This window comes from Meleagris gallopavo, chromosome 4 (assembly GCF_905368555.1).
Source record: "Meleagris gallopavo chromosome 4, MGAL_WU_HG_1.1, whole genome shotgun sequence".
NCBI classification, from domain to species: Eukaryota; Metazoa; Chordata; class Aves; order Galliformes; family Phasianidae; genus Meleagris; species Meleagris gallopavo.
In genome coordinates, this window is record NC_139407.1 from 45,220,997 (window position 1) to 45,237,068 (window position 16,072).

The window sequence follows — 16,072 nt, forward strand, 5'->3', positions numbered from 1 at the left end:
AGCCCGTAAACCGTTGACACTACCACAAGCCTCCAAACCATATCTTGTAACTCCTCATCCAGACACCTCTTGAACACTGCCAGGGACAGAGACTCCACCACCTCCCTAGGCAAGCCATTCCAGTGCCTGACAACTCTCTGAGAGAAAAAATTCTTCCTTATATCTAACCTAAACTTGCAGTCCTGTTTGTTGCCTGGGAGAAGAGGCCAAACCCCTGCTCATCACAACCTCCCTTCAGGAAGTTGTAGAGTGCAATAAGGTCTCCTCTGAGCCTCCTCTTCTCCAGACTAAACATTCCCAGCTCCCTCAGCCGCTCCTCATAAGACCTGTCCTCCAGACCTCTCACCAGTTTTGTTGCCCTACCCTGGACACATTCCAGGGCCTCAATGTCTTTTTTGTAGTGAGGGGCCCAAAACTGAAAACAGTACTCAAGGTGCGGCCTCATGAGTGCTAAGTACAGAAGGATGATTACCTCCCTGTTCCCGCTGGCCACACTATTTCTAATGCAGGCCAGGATGCTGTTGGCCCTCTTGGCCACCTGGGTACACAAGAAGAGAAATCATGGCGATTTGAAGTTGAATTAATCCATTCTCTATGTTCATCAAGAGCTTTAGACTAAAGGCTGACATAAGGCAGCTTTAGTCCCTTGTTAAAAACAACCTTTGCATAAAACTTTTATATACCTGTATCAGAAGAAGCAGAGCATATACAGGAGATACATGACACATGTTGTCTTTTGCATCCCATGAACTCCTTTCCCCAGCACGTGCAGACAGGCAGCACTGAACCTACCAGCACACCTACCAGTGCTGAAACCAGAAGGATTTTATCTTTTGTGGAGAGCTCAGACATCAGTCACCAGAGTACTAAACCTACCACAGTTTGGGGTCAAAGGGGTTTCACATGGACAGAATTCACTGATTAAGTTACCTGCTCACTGGCAGTTCCTCAATGTGCACACCAGAAGGGGTCAGGGAACTGTCCTTGCTGCCTCATGACTTGGCAGAGCACTCTACTAACCCAAAATCTCAGGCAGGAAAAAAAAAAAAAAAAGCAAGCAAGACTGATCTCTTATAACAATCTTTCAATAAGTGAGTATAGACCCCTCACATATCCTTAAATTATATATCATTTATTGAAATATAGAGATCTTAATTTACAGGATTTGATTTTTCAAAGACAAAATATCAACAGGGGCATTTTGTAATACATTTTTTGCCTACCATCACTCAGGCTAGTTTGCCCTTCTTCAAATATTTCACAACAGCCACCATTTTGGAAACACTTCCTTTTTTATTATTCTAAAATATAACTTTTGGACGTTCAAAGTGCAACAGTTAACGTGCCTGTGGAATATATCACAGTAAAAAAAAATATAAACAAAGGCAGTGATATAGCTGTCATAAATGTTTTGGCAGTATTCTAAAAGTCTATATAAAAATACTTATATACATATTGATGTATAACATCACCATATCTCACGTCCTTCTCCATGTATTAGGACCATTTTGTACAAGCTGCAGACCACACTGTAAGGAATTGGTTGGCCATTCCAAATCAAACGCTGTGATAGGCTAACACTGATTGTCATTATACAATTACCCTAGAGTAAGATTTGGGAATATGTTTTCCAGTGGCTTCTCAAAAATTAAGCCGTAAACTAAAATGTTGGTAATACTGAAAATATTGTAAAACTAAAGGAATCATATCCTCCCACTTCTCCCTCTCTAATAAACCCCAATCTGCCTCTGTCTCTCATTCCAGTTTATAGGCAAGTTTATTGGATTCCACCCTGACATGAACTGGGTTTGGCTAGACTCTTGCCACAGGTACACAAACACTCATGAGTGTATAGAAAATTAACTCTACCATTCATCATAAAGTGAGAAGGCTCTGGTTCACATCCACCATTTGGGTCTAACCCCAGTGTATGTTGTGCAATACAGAATGAAATCAGTGAGAGGAAGGGGAGACCATGGGAAAATGTCCTTGTATTCCAGTAACTGGTATGATAAAACATGCCAAGCCTGATTTTCAAACCCCAAAGAACACTGGGCCATGTGCAAAAATGCAGGTGAAATCGCTTGCCTAATTTGAGCATGCAGTTGTAATGACTACACATGCAAATTAAGGCATGTGTGGTCTCAAATGGCCATTCAGATATCTGGGATATCCAATAGACAATTTGTGTTTCCTCAATTTATAGTTCATAACTGGAAGGGGACTTCACACCATCTTGTGTGTCCAGACTATATCAGGAGTCTTTATATTTCACAGTTGTCCCTATACGGAGCTCAGAAAGACACTCGGTATTGGTCTGTTGACTGCAGAGAAAGGAGGACATGTCATTCTCATGGTTTGTTATGATTGTCAAACATCACCAGGGCTGAAAATGCAGGTGCCTCACTTCGGGTCACGTTTCCACATCTGCAGGACATTTGTATGTGGCCACAGCCAGGTGACATTTTTGAAACTCAGAGCCAAAATTAGTTGCCTGTAGAAATGACAATATTGCATTTATTTTTCTTCAATCCACAACCATCCACAAATGAAGTGATGAGGAGTTGTGTAGCTTTCCTTAGCGACATTTCAAGGTAAAGTTTAGTTTGTTATTCAGATCCAGATAGCGTGTGTTGTCAATTGCTGCTGGTCCATCTTTCATACTTCCTTGGAAAAATACTGCAACGCAGGGAGGAGTTTGTACCACATTTGCATTGGTTCTGCAATGCCAGATGCTGAGAGTGTCCTGCTAGGCACTCATCGCACTGAATTAGAGTTAAGTTCGAAAGATGAGCACCAGAAAGGATGGAGCCCTTTGCAGTGATGTACCTTTCTTTCACTTGTAAGTCTTCCAAAACATAAAATATCAATAACTGTGATAGCAGTAATCATAATACTTTGCTCTTGTAAGTGGTGTCAAAAAATAACTATTGCAAGCTGAGAGCAGGTTTGTTTTTGTGCACCTTCATCCAGAAAGCACATTTGAAGGCAATTATTATTTGTAGTTAGAGTTTGCAAAGATAACAGTCAGTTTTCTGCTCCTGTTTAAACTTCAAAACTAAGACAAGGATACTTGTTGCAGAACTGTTTCTGCTTTTTATAATCTGGAGTTCAAGACTGGGAGAGATGTCTTTTTTCCTTGAGCTGTTCAAAAATAAAATAATTTTTCATACCTAATTGTGGAATAAGATTTCTTTTGAGAAACTTTGGAACACTAACAGTGGGATGTTGCTGGCAGTTTATCATAATCTTCCACTCTCCAAAATCCTGGAAATCTGGCATAAGTTTAAATTTAAAAAAAAATTTTGAATGCTTAGAAGTTCATTTAATTGGAGGACAATAATTGCTTCTAGTACATCTGATTAGAAAAGCTGCTCTATTCAAAATAGAAAACTAAACCTTAGTGTATTACAGGATGTAATTTCTTCTCCATATTAAAGTTGTTTTAGCTAGTCAGAGTAATTATCATACTCTATAGGGCCTGATAAAGGTTGTTTCATCAAATTTTCAGGTTGTAATTTTTCTCCTTGTACTTAATAATGTTTCTTGTGACTGTGCTTTTACTGAAGGACAATGAATTATAAAATATAGGCTTAGTGTTACGGAAAACAGTAGTAGTATTATCATGAAAACAGCTATCTTCTATAGTTAATAAAGACTTACTAGGTTTCTAACACCTATTATAGACTGGTTTTTATTATTATTATTATTATTATTATTATTCCCCTTGCATTAATGTTAAAAAGTAACATGTTTTATAGTACCGGTCAGTTTTTTGTGGTTTCAGACCTTTTTGGTCCAAAAGTGGTTTTTGCATGTTCTTCAATTCACATGATAGTTCAACAGCAGCTGACACTGAGATTGAGGGAAGAAGTGCCCAAAATTCATGGGTGATCTCTTCTAAAATCCATGAGTGTGTTCAATGTGCACCTCAAAAGATCCTTGAGCTGATAGTTATTTACATAATTACAATGATGAAGTATTGCTGCAGTAGAAGTTCTATCCATCAAAGTCATAGGAATGCCCTTGAAACACAAAACTAGTCTGTTTATGGCCTTTCCGTTGTCCTCTACCAGTTGGAATGGCAAACAACGCTGAGATGCTCATAAGTACTGCAAGAAGCAACACTAAAAAAATCCATCTTTGACAGTTCTCTCTCTCTCATTCTCAGGCTGATTCCTTTGCCCACTACTGGGCATCTCTCCATACAAATCCATCTTCTCTTCACATCCTTGACATTGCAATGAAGTGGTTTTCTCTGTGTAGCAGAAGTCTGTAGACAGCACGGTAAGCTTCCCCATGTGCAGTTAGAAGGTGTCTGGGATTACAGGAAGCTGTCCTCTACCAGATCCGAGGAGTCAATCCCGATGTCATCCATCATGTCAATGTCCTCAATGGTCTCATCCTCTCTCTTGATAAAAGTAGAGCTACTGGAACCAGTTTCAATGGCACTTTCTTCAGATGTCTGTGAACTGGAAGAGAAAAAGATCTCAGAGCTAAAGTACACATTAAAAGGCACCAGGTAAGTTTCCCAATTTATGAACTGAACTGAACACCACATCTACACTTGCTTTCTGATGCATGACATAATCTTACTCTGACCATGTTTCTTAGGATGCAGTACATCTTGTATCTCAAGGGTAATGAACCACCTTGAAATTCAAAGGAGGAAGTTGTTCATATGTACCTCCAAGCACTTTCTGACTCATTAGAAGAATATCATTATGACAATGCTGGGACAGTGGATTAAGTTGGGTGACAACAGATAACAATAAAAGCAGTAGACAGTAAGATAATGTGAAGAATTACAGATAGAGGTAATAAATCTTAATCTGGTTAGTGTTCCTTAGAAACGTCATTTGTCCCACTATTCAAAATAGTGCAAAAATTTCCAATGTGTGACATGCAAGCTCTAGTTCATTGCTGACAAAAATGCATGCTAATGGTGATAACTATGTTGAAAAACAGTGCTTTGTAGCTGAGAATGTGCTGTATCAAATAGTGATATTTTTCTCTTTGTATCTATTGTAGTTTCTATGGAAATAAATAGGAGGCATTACTTTTGGAGTGACCTATGTATAATGCTGCTGAAAAGGAAGTACTGAATTAAGCCACTGCCATTTACAGTGGAGTTATATGCAGTTATGCTTTGGTGAAATCATTCATATAAGCTGATAAGGAAACAATAAAAATTTCTGGATATACTGTTACGAAAAAAATATTACAGATGATAATGAAAAAAAACTTATCCTGAATTTTAAAGCTGGTGAACTTCAGTCCCTTGAAACTTGAATCATAGAATCACAGAATTGCTCAGATTGGAAAAGACCTTAAAGATCATCAAATCCAGCCGCAACCAAACCATACTACCCTAACTAACAATCCTTTGCTAAATCATGTCCCTGAGCACCACATCCAAACGGTTTTTAAACACATCCAGGGATGGCCACTCAACCACCTCCCCGGGTAGCCTATTTCAGTGCTTAACAACTCTTTCTGTAAATAAGCTTTTCCTGATATCCAACCTAAACTTCTCCCAGTTCAAAGTCATTGAGCTGTAGAGGCAAATGTGATGTAAAATGTGATGTAAAAAGTGCCAACTGAGCCATCAGACAGTCGCTGTGACTTGGCCAAGTTAGCAGTTACCTTCCTCTGGCAGTCACAGAAGAGCCAAAATTAGGTATTTCACATCGGAAACATTATGGCCAGTAACACTGCCATACTGTACAGAACCTTTCTAATGCATAACTCCAACAGAGCCTAGGAAATGAACTGTGCAGTAGGATTCTAAAAAGTATTAATGCATGTCACCAAATGCAACCCAGAAAGGTGACCATGGGCTACCTGATTTGCAAACTGTACTCACCTGTGCCTGTTCCTTTTGCCAAGCTCATCTTCAGAAACAGGGTCAATGTCAGGCAGGGGGATGATGTACCCACTGTCAGCGCTCAGCCTCTGCTCATCAAATCCGCTCTCTCTATCCTTTAACTTGTCTTCATTCTTGTAGGTGACACCAATGTAAGCATTGTCACAGTCCCCTCTCATTCGAGTGACAGCTGGGTGATCACTTTTCAGGAAGTCCAGGTGAATCTTCTCGTAGCTCTGAAAATATTCATTTCAACAACCTCATTAGATGTTATTCACTAAGACCACCTTTCTTCAGCTGAGTAGCTATGGTTCATTAACCTCCCAAACATCTGCTCAATGAGTCTACAACACTGAATGTAAAAGCCCAGCACCACCAAGTTACTGAGAGTTCTAAGTGACAAGTTGGTTTTAGAAGACACAGGAATGAGTGAGGCAGCACAGAGCAGACAAGTAGATGTGACACAGGGGTAGAGAAAGAAGGAAGGGCAGACTGGGAAATGGAATACCAAATGATGTAGCAGGCAATGCTTTTCCAGAAGCAGTAGAAATTTGAATCCAAACTCAAACTTCTGTCGGAAGAGGGAGAGGGAGTAATTCTATATATGGGCAATATATAATCCCTTTTCTGGAATACTTTCAATGCCTAGAAAATTCTGTGAAAATATATTAAAAAAAACATACTTTGCTAGAAACCTGGAGTTGGTAGGATATCACTGAATAAAACTGCAAAACTGTTTTTCTCAATAACCTCAGCTCCCTTTCCCCAGAACATGTAATGCCTCTGTCTGCATCATGTAACTCATACAGGTTAGGATGTGTCAGTCCAGTGTTCACAGCTCTGATGGCTGGAGCAACAGTCACATTTCCCTCTAAAAACATGCACAAAATACAGACCTTTTTGTACTCTCCAGGCAACAAGCTCTCCACGATTTCACTCAAATGGTAAAATGAAGGTCTTTTCTCTGGTTCACTGTTCCAGCACTTTACCATGATCTCATACCTACAGATAAGATGGAAAACAATTTAATCAACTGGGAAGGAAAACAAGCTATCAGGCAAAAACAAAAGGCAAAATTGTCCAGAGGCTGGCCAGACATGGGAAAGCCAAGCACGCACGTACACTTCATTGGTTGCATGATCAGGTTTTGCCATTCGGTAGCCACTCTTTATCTTATTGTAGAAAGTGGAGTCAACCATCATGCCAGGATATGGTGTGCCACCTGCAGATAAAACAGAAGAAAAAAATGCTATATAAAACTAAATTTAAAAATATTATTTTACATTGTGTTAATACTTGCAGCCTTGAAATAAACCACAGCTCATGATAATAAAAATGTTTGCAAATCCACAAATACCAACTAGCTAGTGTTTGCTGAACTATATAAAGATGCTGAGTTGGAGAAAACAGACAATTCAATTGTCTGGTTAATACTCCGCTGGGATATATTTTAAATTTCAGAGAGTTTTGAGGATGCCTATGAGCCTAGAAGGGTAAGATGCAATGGTTTTTAAAATCTTCTTGAGAACTGTTCAGAGGCTCATATAGTTATTCCAGTTATTGATCATTTTATGTTTTGTGGTGTGAGATAAGAACTTTAAAAGCAGTATTAAACAAGCCTGGAAGCAGTTGGCAGGCATGTGTGACTTCATGTATGAAATATTCTTTTCTCTCAGTGAGGGGCTACTTGTACAGAACTGGAGCTTTGCAATTCACTGCTTGCAACGTCAAGTGGCTCTAAAGTGGAACCTGATCATAAAATTGAAATATTGACATTTCACTGGGGAAACTGAATGGTCCCCAGATAGTGTCCCCAAATACTAGCTGCTCAGACCAAAGTTTGACATGACATCAAAATTAATGAAACTAAACCGAAGCTGACAAAAATAACTGAAGTACGTTGTATTGCATCAGCTGCAAGGTATTTCTGGTATGCTCTGAGGTGAAACATTGTCTAGAAAAGGCTGAGGCTGGTACCACTTAAAAAAAAATCCCTTTGCAGTGGTTCTGAAGAGTATTGACTGAGCACAGAGGTTGCATGATACCCAGATCGAGTGGTCAGCCTGCATCTGGCAGACTTGAGGTCATGCTCTGCCACTGTCTTCCCATGCTACTTTGAGCAAGTCACTTGCTTGTATATGTTTCACTTTTCAAGAAAGAGTGGGCTTTCTCAGGTGCAGGCATACATGCTGTAATGTTTACTCCAAAGACCTCCTTTTCAAAAGCAAGGTTTTCACCTAAAAATAGGCTTCAGACCCTACCTTTCAAGTAAGACAATAAGCACAGACTTAGTTGTGCTTCTATTCCCCATCTAAATAGCACTTCTGTGACTCCAGTGATGCTTGTGAATGGATATTTATAGGGTCCTGTGATGCCCAGAGACTGCAGTTATCAATACTATAAATAGCAGTGCAAATGCTGTTTTTGAGAAGCAGCTCTATAACAACTTATTCTAGAAAACAATGTTAGGCTTGGGGTTGCCATGGGGCAGTAGCAGATACATAGAGGCATGATTAATTCTGCTCAAAGTAAATCTGGGCAAAGCACACTTACTGAAGCGGGCCAGCCACCCGCCCAGGAGGCTAATTAATCAGCCTGAGTCGAGAGTCAGGCTGCTCCCAGCTGGGAAATGTATATTGTCTGTAACTGCTAAACACTGTCATAACCACTTTACGCTGCCATAAACCAACTGTGAGAATGGTGCTGACCTGGAAATGAGAAATCAGTGTCCCAGAAGATTGACATTTTGTTTTCATTCTGTAATGGGGCTTAGATGGGATCTTTTAAAACATATACAAAGAGATTGCTTCTAAATAGCCACTCGGCTGAGATGCAGCCAAGGCACCCTGATGCATGAGGAAGTTCATTCCTCCATAGTTTGGCCAGAAATTCCATCCTGGCACCAGTGCTTTTCCACAGAAGCTTTTCATTCTCTGCTTTCAATTTTCTGTCACCAAAAATAAAAAAAAATAAAAAAAAACATACCCTTGCAAAATAAATAAATAAATAAAACCAAATCTTTTGGTGAATAGGGACTTCTTCAAAGTTAATGCTGGGACTTGAAACCTCATGTAGAATAAACTAAAAGTTGATTTTACATCTATATTCCTACTGTAGGATTTGAAACGCTGTATGTAGAATAGCTTGGACTGAAAAAAATTAATTACAACATGTAAGAAAGTGTTCACAGTACATACCAAGAGAAAATATTTCCCACAGCAGAATACCATAAGACCAGACATCACTTAATGTTGTGTACAGATTGTCAAAAATGCTTTCAGGTGCCATCCATTTTACTGGAAGGAAAGTCTGTAGCAGAAAGAAATAAACCCCAAACCACATAGATTAGTCATTAAAGAAATGCTTCCTGTTACAACCATTGTTTGACAGTTGGGATTAGCTTCTCTTTAATAAAAAAAACTTGTGAATGTGGCTAGTACATATTTTTAATTCCATTTCACAAGGAGATATCAGGATTAGAAGCAACGCTACCCTGCTCCCCACAAGAGTTTATTAAACTACAACTGTATTCATTTTCTCACTAGCAAATGAGTAGGCTGATTGGAGGTATAGTGCAAAGGGTGGCACTGATGATCTAGATCTGATATGTCATTGATGGACGTGTTGCTACTCTACATAGTGACAGATCCTTAATTTATCTACTCACAAAACTTGCCAGTTAAAATGTAAGTCTGCGAAGCACTAAGTGAGGGCAAAGAGCTTTCCAGCTTTCAAGCAATCTTAGGAAAGTCACAAGAATTAATGAACTGAAGATAGATTGTTCTCGAGAGTGCTCATCTCAGCAGTTAATTAGTGTAACCAATACTGCTAACCGGCATTTAAGGCTGACACTTCTCATTGCGGTTAAAGCAAAGCTCAGGAGATTAAGAAATACATACGCTGCCCTTGGAGACGTAGTTGGAATCATGCATGATGTCTCTAGCCAACCCAAAGTCACAGATCTTCACGATTTTGCCTTGAGCCAGAAGGACATTACGAGCTGCCAAGTCACGGTGTACACACTGCATGGAGAGACATTAAGTCTTTCAAGGAAGAGCTAATTCCTAGAGGGCTGTTTCACTTCCAAAGCTCTCTGAAAACACCCAGATCATGTTGGCTTTCTGGGCACACTCTAAACTTCTTATACAGTTCTTAACCTTCTTTTACTGCACAGGCACTGATACTGTCCTCTAACAGAATCATGGAGGCATGAGTCCTCCAGAGGGGGGACAAAAAAAAACCAGAAGGGGCTCATGTGCATTTACAACAGTGGGAAGGATGCAAAAGTGATGCCTGTCCCCTCCACCCATGGTGTGCTAATGATAGACTGTGCTTGCACCACACTGGCCTGTGTTTGGATGGATCCTCCACCTAGACCTTGCTGAGATCCACCACTGACCTATGACCCTGACTTTACCAATGACACAGGCTGAAAACGAGGATGTTGCTTTGATTTCTCAAATCATGACAGACTCAGCCTCCAGGTAAGTTAAAAAGCTGGCTAGAACCCCAAAACACGATTATATTGTATTTGTTTTCAGAATCTAAACTGAAACCCATAGTTGAGACATTTGGACACTTCTTGCATTTTTACTTACTGTTTTATTTACTTACATTTTTAGAAGCCAAGAATTCCATTCCCCGTGCAACCTGGTAGGTGAAGCTTAGCAAATCCAGTAGGCTCAGACCCTCTGAACTGTCATCTGAAAGAAGGTTTTTTACTTCTGATTCTATTGAAAAACAGAGAAAAGTATATGTACATTTGTGCTGCAAAGTGTGAAAGCAGCATCCATTTCCTCTACCTGTCATGATTCTGAGCTGATGACTTTAACAGGCTGCCATGACCAAAACAGTCTTCACAATAACTAACCAATGCTGATGTCTGCATCAGTTGCTGACATATACTGCTTTTAGTGTTAAATATAACTTTTGTTTTTTCTCCTGTCTGTATTATTTCCACACAAAATTGCAGGAAAAAAAGAAATTTAAAAGGTCCACTGAAGTGTTACACAGGTTGTTTATAATACTCAGTGTGTGGTTCAAAAACATTTACCAGGTTTTTTTGCATACACATACATTCCTATCCACTTACGCTTTCTGAACACTGCTGTTTCCCAAAGAGTGTTCATTGGAACAGATCCAGTACCAGCAAAAACGATCAGGAATTCTATGGCAAATAATCTTATATTTTTTATGAAAGATGTTGGCAAAAAAACAGTCATGATTCTGTGATTCATTTATCCCTACTGTCCTAGAGCACAATATGAGTACTTTAGTCTGCCATGTAAATCTGGGGCTGGCTATGCTTCAGTTCCTGGGGCCTAGAGCCAGAAGTGACTGTGCCTATTTTTAAGTAAAGCATATTTAGATTCTAAGAAAAGGAACAGGGAATAGGATGTATTCATTATCCTCATTACATAATCCAGGAAAGTATTTGGAATTGTTGTGCATTTGGTGTCAGTTAATGTGAAATGTAAGTGGAAACAGAGCAATATAAATTACCGTTATTGTTGTTCATTCCTACTGCTCAAAATCTTGCAGACTACAAGACTAGTGAAACCACTGCCTCCAAAGAATGTCTGCAGCACCACTGCAGAATATGGCCCCTAAGCACTTCAGTACAGAAGCAAACAAATTGCCCCAGCAGCACGCGGTGCCACCAGAGCACGCTGACAGTCACAGAATCACAGAATCATAAGGCACCAGCTTTCAGCTTATAGTTGATACTGATACGCAGATACAACACAGTTGAGTAGTTTACAGCCGTATCATAAGTGGCAAAAATCAGACACGTTTATTTGTGTTAGGGATGCATGCAAATAGGACAACTCTATGTTACCTGACAAAGATTTCTTCTTATATGAAGCAGGTCGATCATATACAGATCTCTGAATGTCAGAGTATTTAGATCCCTCTTTCCTTTCCAGCATTGGCACGTACTGAGTTGTATCAGCTTGTTTCATGTCCATGTATTCTCCAGTGTTTTCAAATGATAAAATCACATAGCTGAAATTAAAAAAAAAAAAAAAAAAAGCAGCAGTTGTATCAGTTATCAAGGAAGGTGGCTACCCTGCCATCCTATGATCTGACAGTTCTTAGGACACACATTTGCACTGCTAAGAAATACAAGGTTTTAAGAGCTGATTTACTGATAGAGAACACACATAATTGCATTACAACACAGCAATGTACTATCACACACACGTTACCACAGACTACAGTAGTTGAACCTATACAAGTGCTTCAAACTTGTCCTTTTGTCATCAGTCAGGTATATAGACACATCTTATCTAACTTCCAGCAATCTCACTGAACTCAACCATTACTACATAGGGCGTTTAGTTCAATGAGTTAAAAAAGACAGATCAATTTATTCACTCACACAGTTTGCATCAAACCCAGTCAAGCTGAGCAAACCCATGCTTAGAAGAATAGTCCCAGATGGACTTGGCTACTGTCAGTTGGTCTATTTGCCAGTGTGGTTTTTTGAAAGAATTTCTGACCTCTTCTTAATCCTGCCTGATGTTACGACATTGCTTGATTGTTTAATGCATAATGACAAGCTTCCTCCACCGTCATCTGGCAAAAGCTGCTCGAAACAATACACTGAGACTAGCTAGACCATTGGTAGATAAAGGAGAATGCTTGAACACAGATAGCAAGCTCTGCTGCATTATTTGAAGGAAAGGAGTTTTAAACAGGAAAAATTCCCAAATAGGAAACAAGGAAATCAGATAGCTGTGCTCTATCTGTAATACTTGGATGGACAGAGACAACAGAAACAGGACAGAAACAGGAGCAACACTAGGCTGTGCTTTCTTATTGGAAACATGTTTTGGGACCTCAGAGTCAGATAGGGAAGAGGGAATGGAGACAACATTGACCGTGTGCTCCAGAGATGCTGGAACAAGGCAGGTGCAGGGCTACTGTTGTCCGGTAAAGATAATAGTTTTTCCTCTAAATCCATATATCTCTCACACTACTTTGGGCAGAGTGAAATTTGTATAATAGGTCTGCAAATCTGTGTGTTTGTTCTCCCGTGTATCTTATTTAAAAGGAAGGTTGTAAGCAGCTGTGTCTATGGGGAACATAGTCCTGAGGCTGTGGGCATCTGCACAGAGGAAACATGGATCTAGGATGCATGTCAGGCATATTGAACAGAAGCCACTGAAATCTTTTTAGATCTAACAGTACTCGTAAACAAAAGCCCATTGAGATGAATTAGGGAGAGCTCCAAATCAAGGAATGAAAGGAAAGGAATAAGAGTTAGTAATGCTATTCCTTACGTTGTAGGTCATACATTTTTTTCCCCTCTTTCCCACCTTCTTGTGCTTTCATCAGCTGGGTTCATCCCAAAAATATCCAGATCTTTCTTTGGTTTCTCTGGATGTCGGCTGAGGAAGTTGTCCCTGTTCTTGTGCAGATAGTTCACCAAATCACCATAAAAGCAGTATTCAGTGATTATGTAAATAGGACCTGATGAAATAAGGCAAAATAATGCATCTTTCAAAAATGACAGCTCCCAAAGACAACAGAAAATCAAATATAAAACATGAAGATTACTAGGAGTTAATACATTTCAATTTATTAAGTTATGACTGTAACTACTGCCAAATAACAAGTAGGCTTGAGAAATCTTATATTTATCTACATTTAATGTTGAGGTCAAGGTCACACTGGATATTTGTGTGATTGTTAAACAGTGAATGACAGCTCCACAACAAGCTTCCACTTAATCAGCCAAACCCACCTGATTTTGTACAAGCTCCAAGCAGGTTCACAATATTCAGATGGGGCCCAAGATGTGTCATTATCTTCAGTTCAGACATGAGTGCCTGTTTTTCACTGGATCTAGCCGTAGCTGTTGAAAAATTATACCCGCCGCTGAGTAAAAGCAATCACCATCTTCACAATAACAATTGATCTCTCTTTGCTTGCCTCAGAAGAGCATTTCTAAAATGATTTCTAGAAGAAGACTGTGTCCTTTTCTTAACAATAAGACTTCTTAAGACTTGAAGAAGAGTCGTAAGTCATAGAATCATAGAATCATAAAGATTGAAAAAGACCTCTAAGATCATCTAGTCCAACCATACACTAACCATCAATTTTGCCCACTAAACCATATCCCTAAGTACCACACCTCCATGATTCTTGAACACCTAATGAATGACCATCAGCTCTGCTGATGGAGACCTCTTCTATGGAGCAGAAGATACAAAAGGTAGGAGGAGGAAAATAAAATGTCCTGGTTGAGAAGCATTGTAAGTAACAAAAGGGCTCCAGATATCCATCAGGAAAGAGGACTTGTTTGATCTATCTCTAGAGCTGACCCAGTCTGTTTGCCCTTTTCCAGGGGTACATTAGATTGCCTGTGTAGCACAGAGGCACTTTGCAAGCTGCTTTTTTCAGCGCTAGAAAGTTCCTCACGGTTCTTGAGCAACTGGTACAAACCAGCTCCCTCCACACTGCAGGTAGAGTTGAAAATTCAGATATGGAGAAGCTATTTATACACAAGCAGTGCTCAAATAACATAATGGGAACATGCACTAACTAGAATAGAAAATGGAATGTTGATAACTTACGTTTCAGCATTTTCACAGCTACTTTCATCACTGGTTGAGAACGACTCAGTCCATATGCTGTCCCTTCCACCACTTTTCCGAATGCACCAGAACCAAGGATTCGACCTGGACGTGAGAAAGATCATTATTGACTCCAGTGTGTAACAGCAATTAGCCTCGTTTTCTGCTGCTGTTCCTCTTCGGGCTATGAGTTCACTCACTTAGACAGAACACTGATGTTAATAATAATAATAATAATAATAATAATAATAATAGTAATAATAATATGTGATGTTGTTAAACAGAAAACGCAAATATATTTTAAAGAAATTAAGTACAGTTCCTAAATGAAAGCAAGCAAGCAAGCATTAGAAGCACATCTATATGTGGGATCTTATAGGAGAAGAGCTCTGAGAAACAGTGCAGTTCATAGAGATTTGTCCCTTATTCTGCCATTCCACCCTCACCCTCCCTAAGCACTGAACTTCCTATGCCTAAACTTGCCTCAGTCGGTATCTGACTACAGCACAGTTGTGGCCTTCACTTCAGATCTGAACTAGGGTCTCCAGCTGTGGTTTTAGGTTGCTATATTGATGCTGATACAGCTAGCAACAAGACAGGCTGAAGAGAATCAGTAGAACATTTAGAAATAGACAAGCAAGACCATCAGTAATCTGAAGGAAGCTGAAATACATATTGATCACATATGAGGGAAACTCCTCTGAAGTTTAATATACAAGTGTGTTTCATCTGGTCGAATAAATTTTATTGCAAATTTCCAAGTGCTATGATGAAACAGCTAATGTTTATACATATTTATTCTTCCCACAAATCAATTTAGACAAAAAGTTTTGATTATTATATCCTGTCTTCTATTATGGATGCAGCATGGAGAAAAATTGTGTATAGATTGATTAGAATTCTAGAGAAGTATGAAGTGCACAAACATAATCTAAAATACTATAATTCATTCATTCCATATTGGACAGCAAGTTCATTAAGGCAGCGTTTATTCAGTGAACAAACCCCTATATGAGCTCCAGATGCCAGGACGTTTTCATATTCCCAATGAGCAATTTCATTTCTTTTTCTTTTTTTTTTTTTTTAACTTCCAACATGAGGAGACTATATAGGGCTTTTTACAATGGAGATAAATGGCATTTTGTCTATGATGTTCACTTGCAGTTTGAACTTTCTGCCTTTTACACATCTGAAGGTGTTATATGGCATGCAATACCACATGTTTCTGTTATCCTAAGGCTACAGCCCATACTTTTATTGTATACACTCTTTAGGGAATAAGTTTCCATCCAAAAATAAATATCTACATCATTAGCAAGCACAAGAAATGGTGTGCACTTAGATGAGTTACAACTAAGAACTTCTCCAAGATCATGACAGTGTAGTTTGTCATGCACACGAAAACCATGCTGTTTCTTCTCAAGATTCCTGTGCTCCAAGTTATTCTTTCCAGTCAGTCAGGATGTGAGAAATCTTCCCACTAAATTTCAGACTAATTCAAACAACCTGAAATTTGGCCCCTGAAATTTTTCAGCCTGAAAATCTGGGAGCCACATGGCAGGATGCAGCCCTTCAGAAAGTGATCGCGTTTGCTGATGCTTCTTGATCTTCTTGTCTTCACGAG

At 39.3% G+C, this 16,072-nt stretch overlaps 1 protein-coding gene across 3 annotated transcripts in view; it reads right to left on the bottom strand.

Annotated features, from left to right (window-relative positions):
• Nucleotides 1–1,111: 1,111 nt before the first annotated feature.
• The window catches only part of PDGFRA (platelet derived growth factor receptor alpha), a 34,027-nt gene continuing 19,066 nt past the window's right edge, over nt 1,112–16,072 (bottom strand). For 2 of the 3 annotated variants that reach the window (XM_085223145.1, XM_085223144.1), the window contains exons 13-23: nt 14,449–14,553; nt 13,617–13,727; nt 13,189–13,342; nt 11,706–11,872; nt 10,481–10,596; nt 9,766–9,888; nt 9,064–9,175; nt 6,989–7,088; nt 6,763–6,868; nt 5,867–6,102; nt 1,112–4,472 (exon numbers count right to left, since the gene is read on the bottom strand). In XM_085223145.1, coding sequence (XP_085079271.1) covers nt 4,325–4,472; nt 5,867–6,102; nt 6,763–6,868; nt 6,989–7,088; nt 9,064–9,175; nt 9,766–9,888; nt 10,481–10,596; nt 11,706–11,872; nt 13,189–13,342; nt 13,617–13,727; nt 14,449–14,553 — 1,478 coding nt within the window. In that variant the 3' untranslated portion in view covers nt 1,112–4,324. The remainder of the gene's footprint in view (nt 4,473–5,866; nt 6,103–6,762; nt 6,869–6,988; nt 7,089–9,063; nt 9,176–9,765; nt 9,889–10,480; nt 10,597–11,705; nt 11,873–13,188; nt 13,343–13,616; nt 13,728–14,448; nt 14,554–16,072) is intronic. The other variant, XM_085223143.1, reaches the window with a different exon arrangement.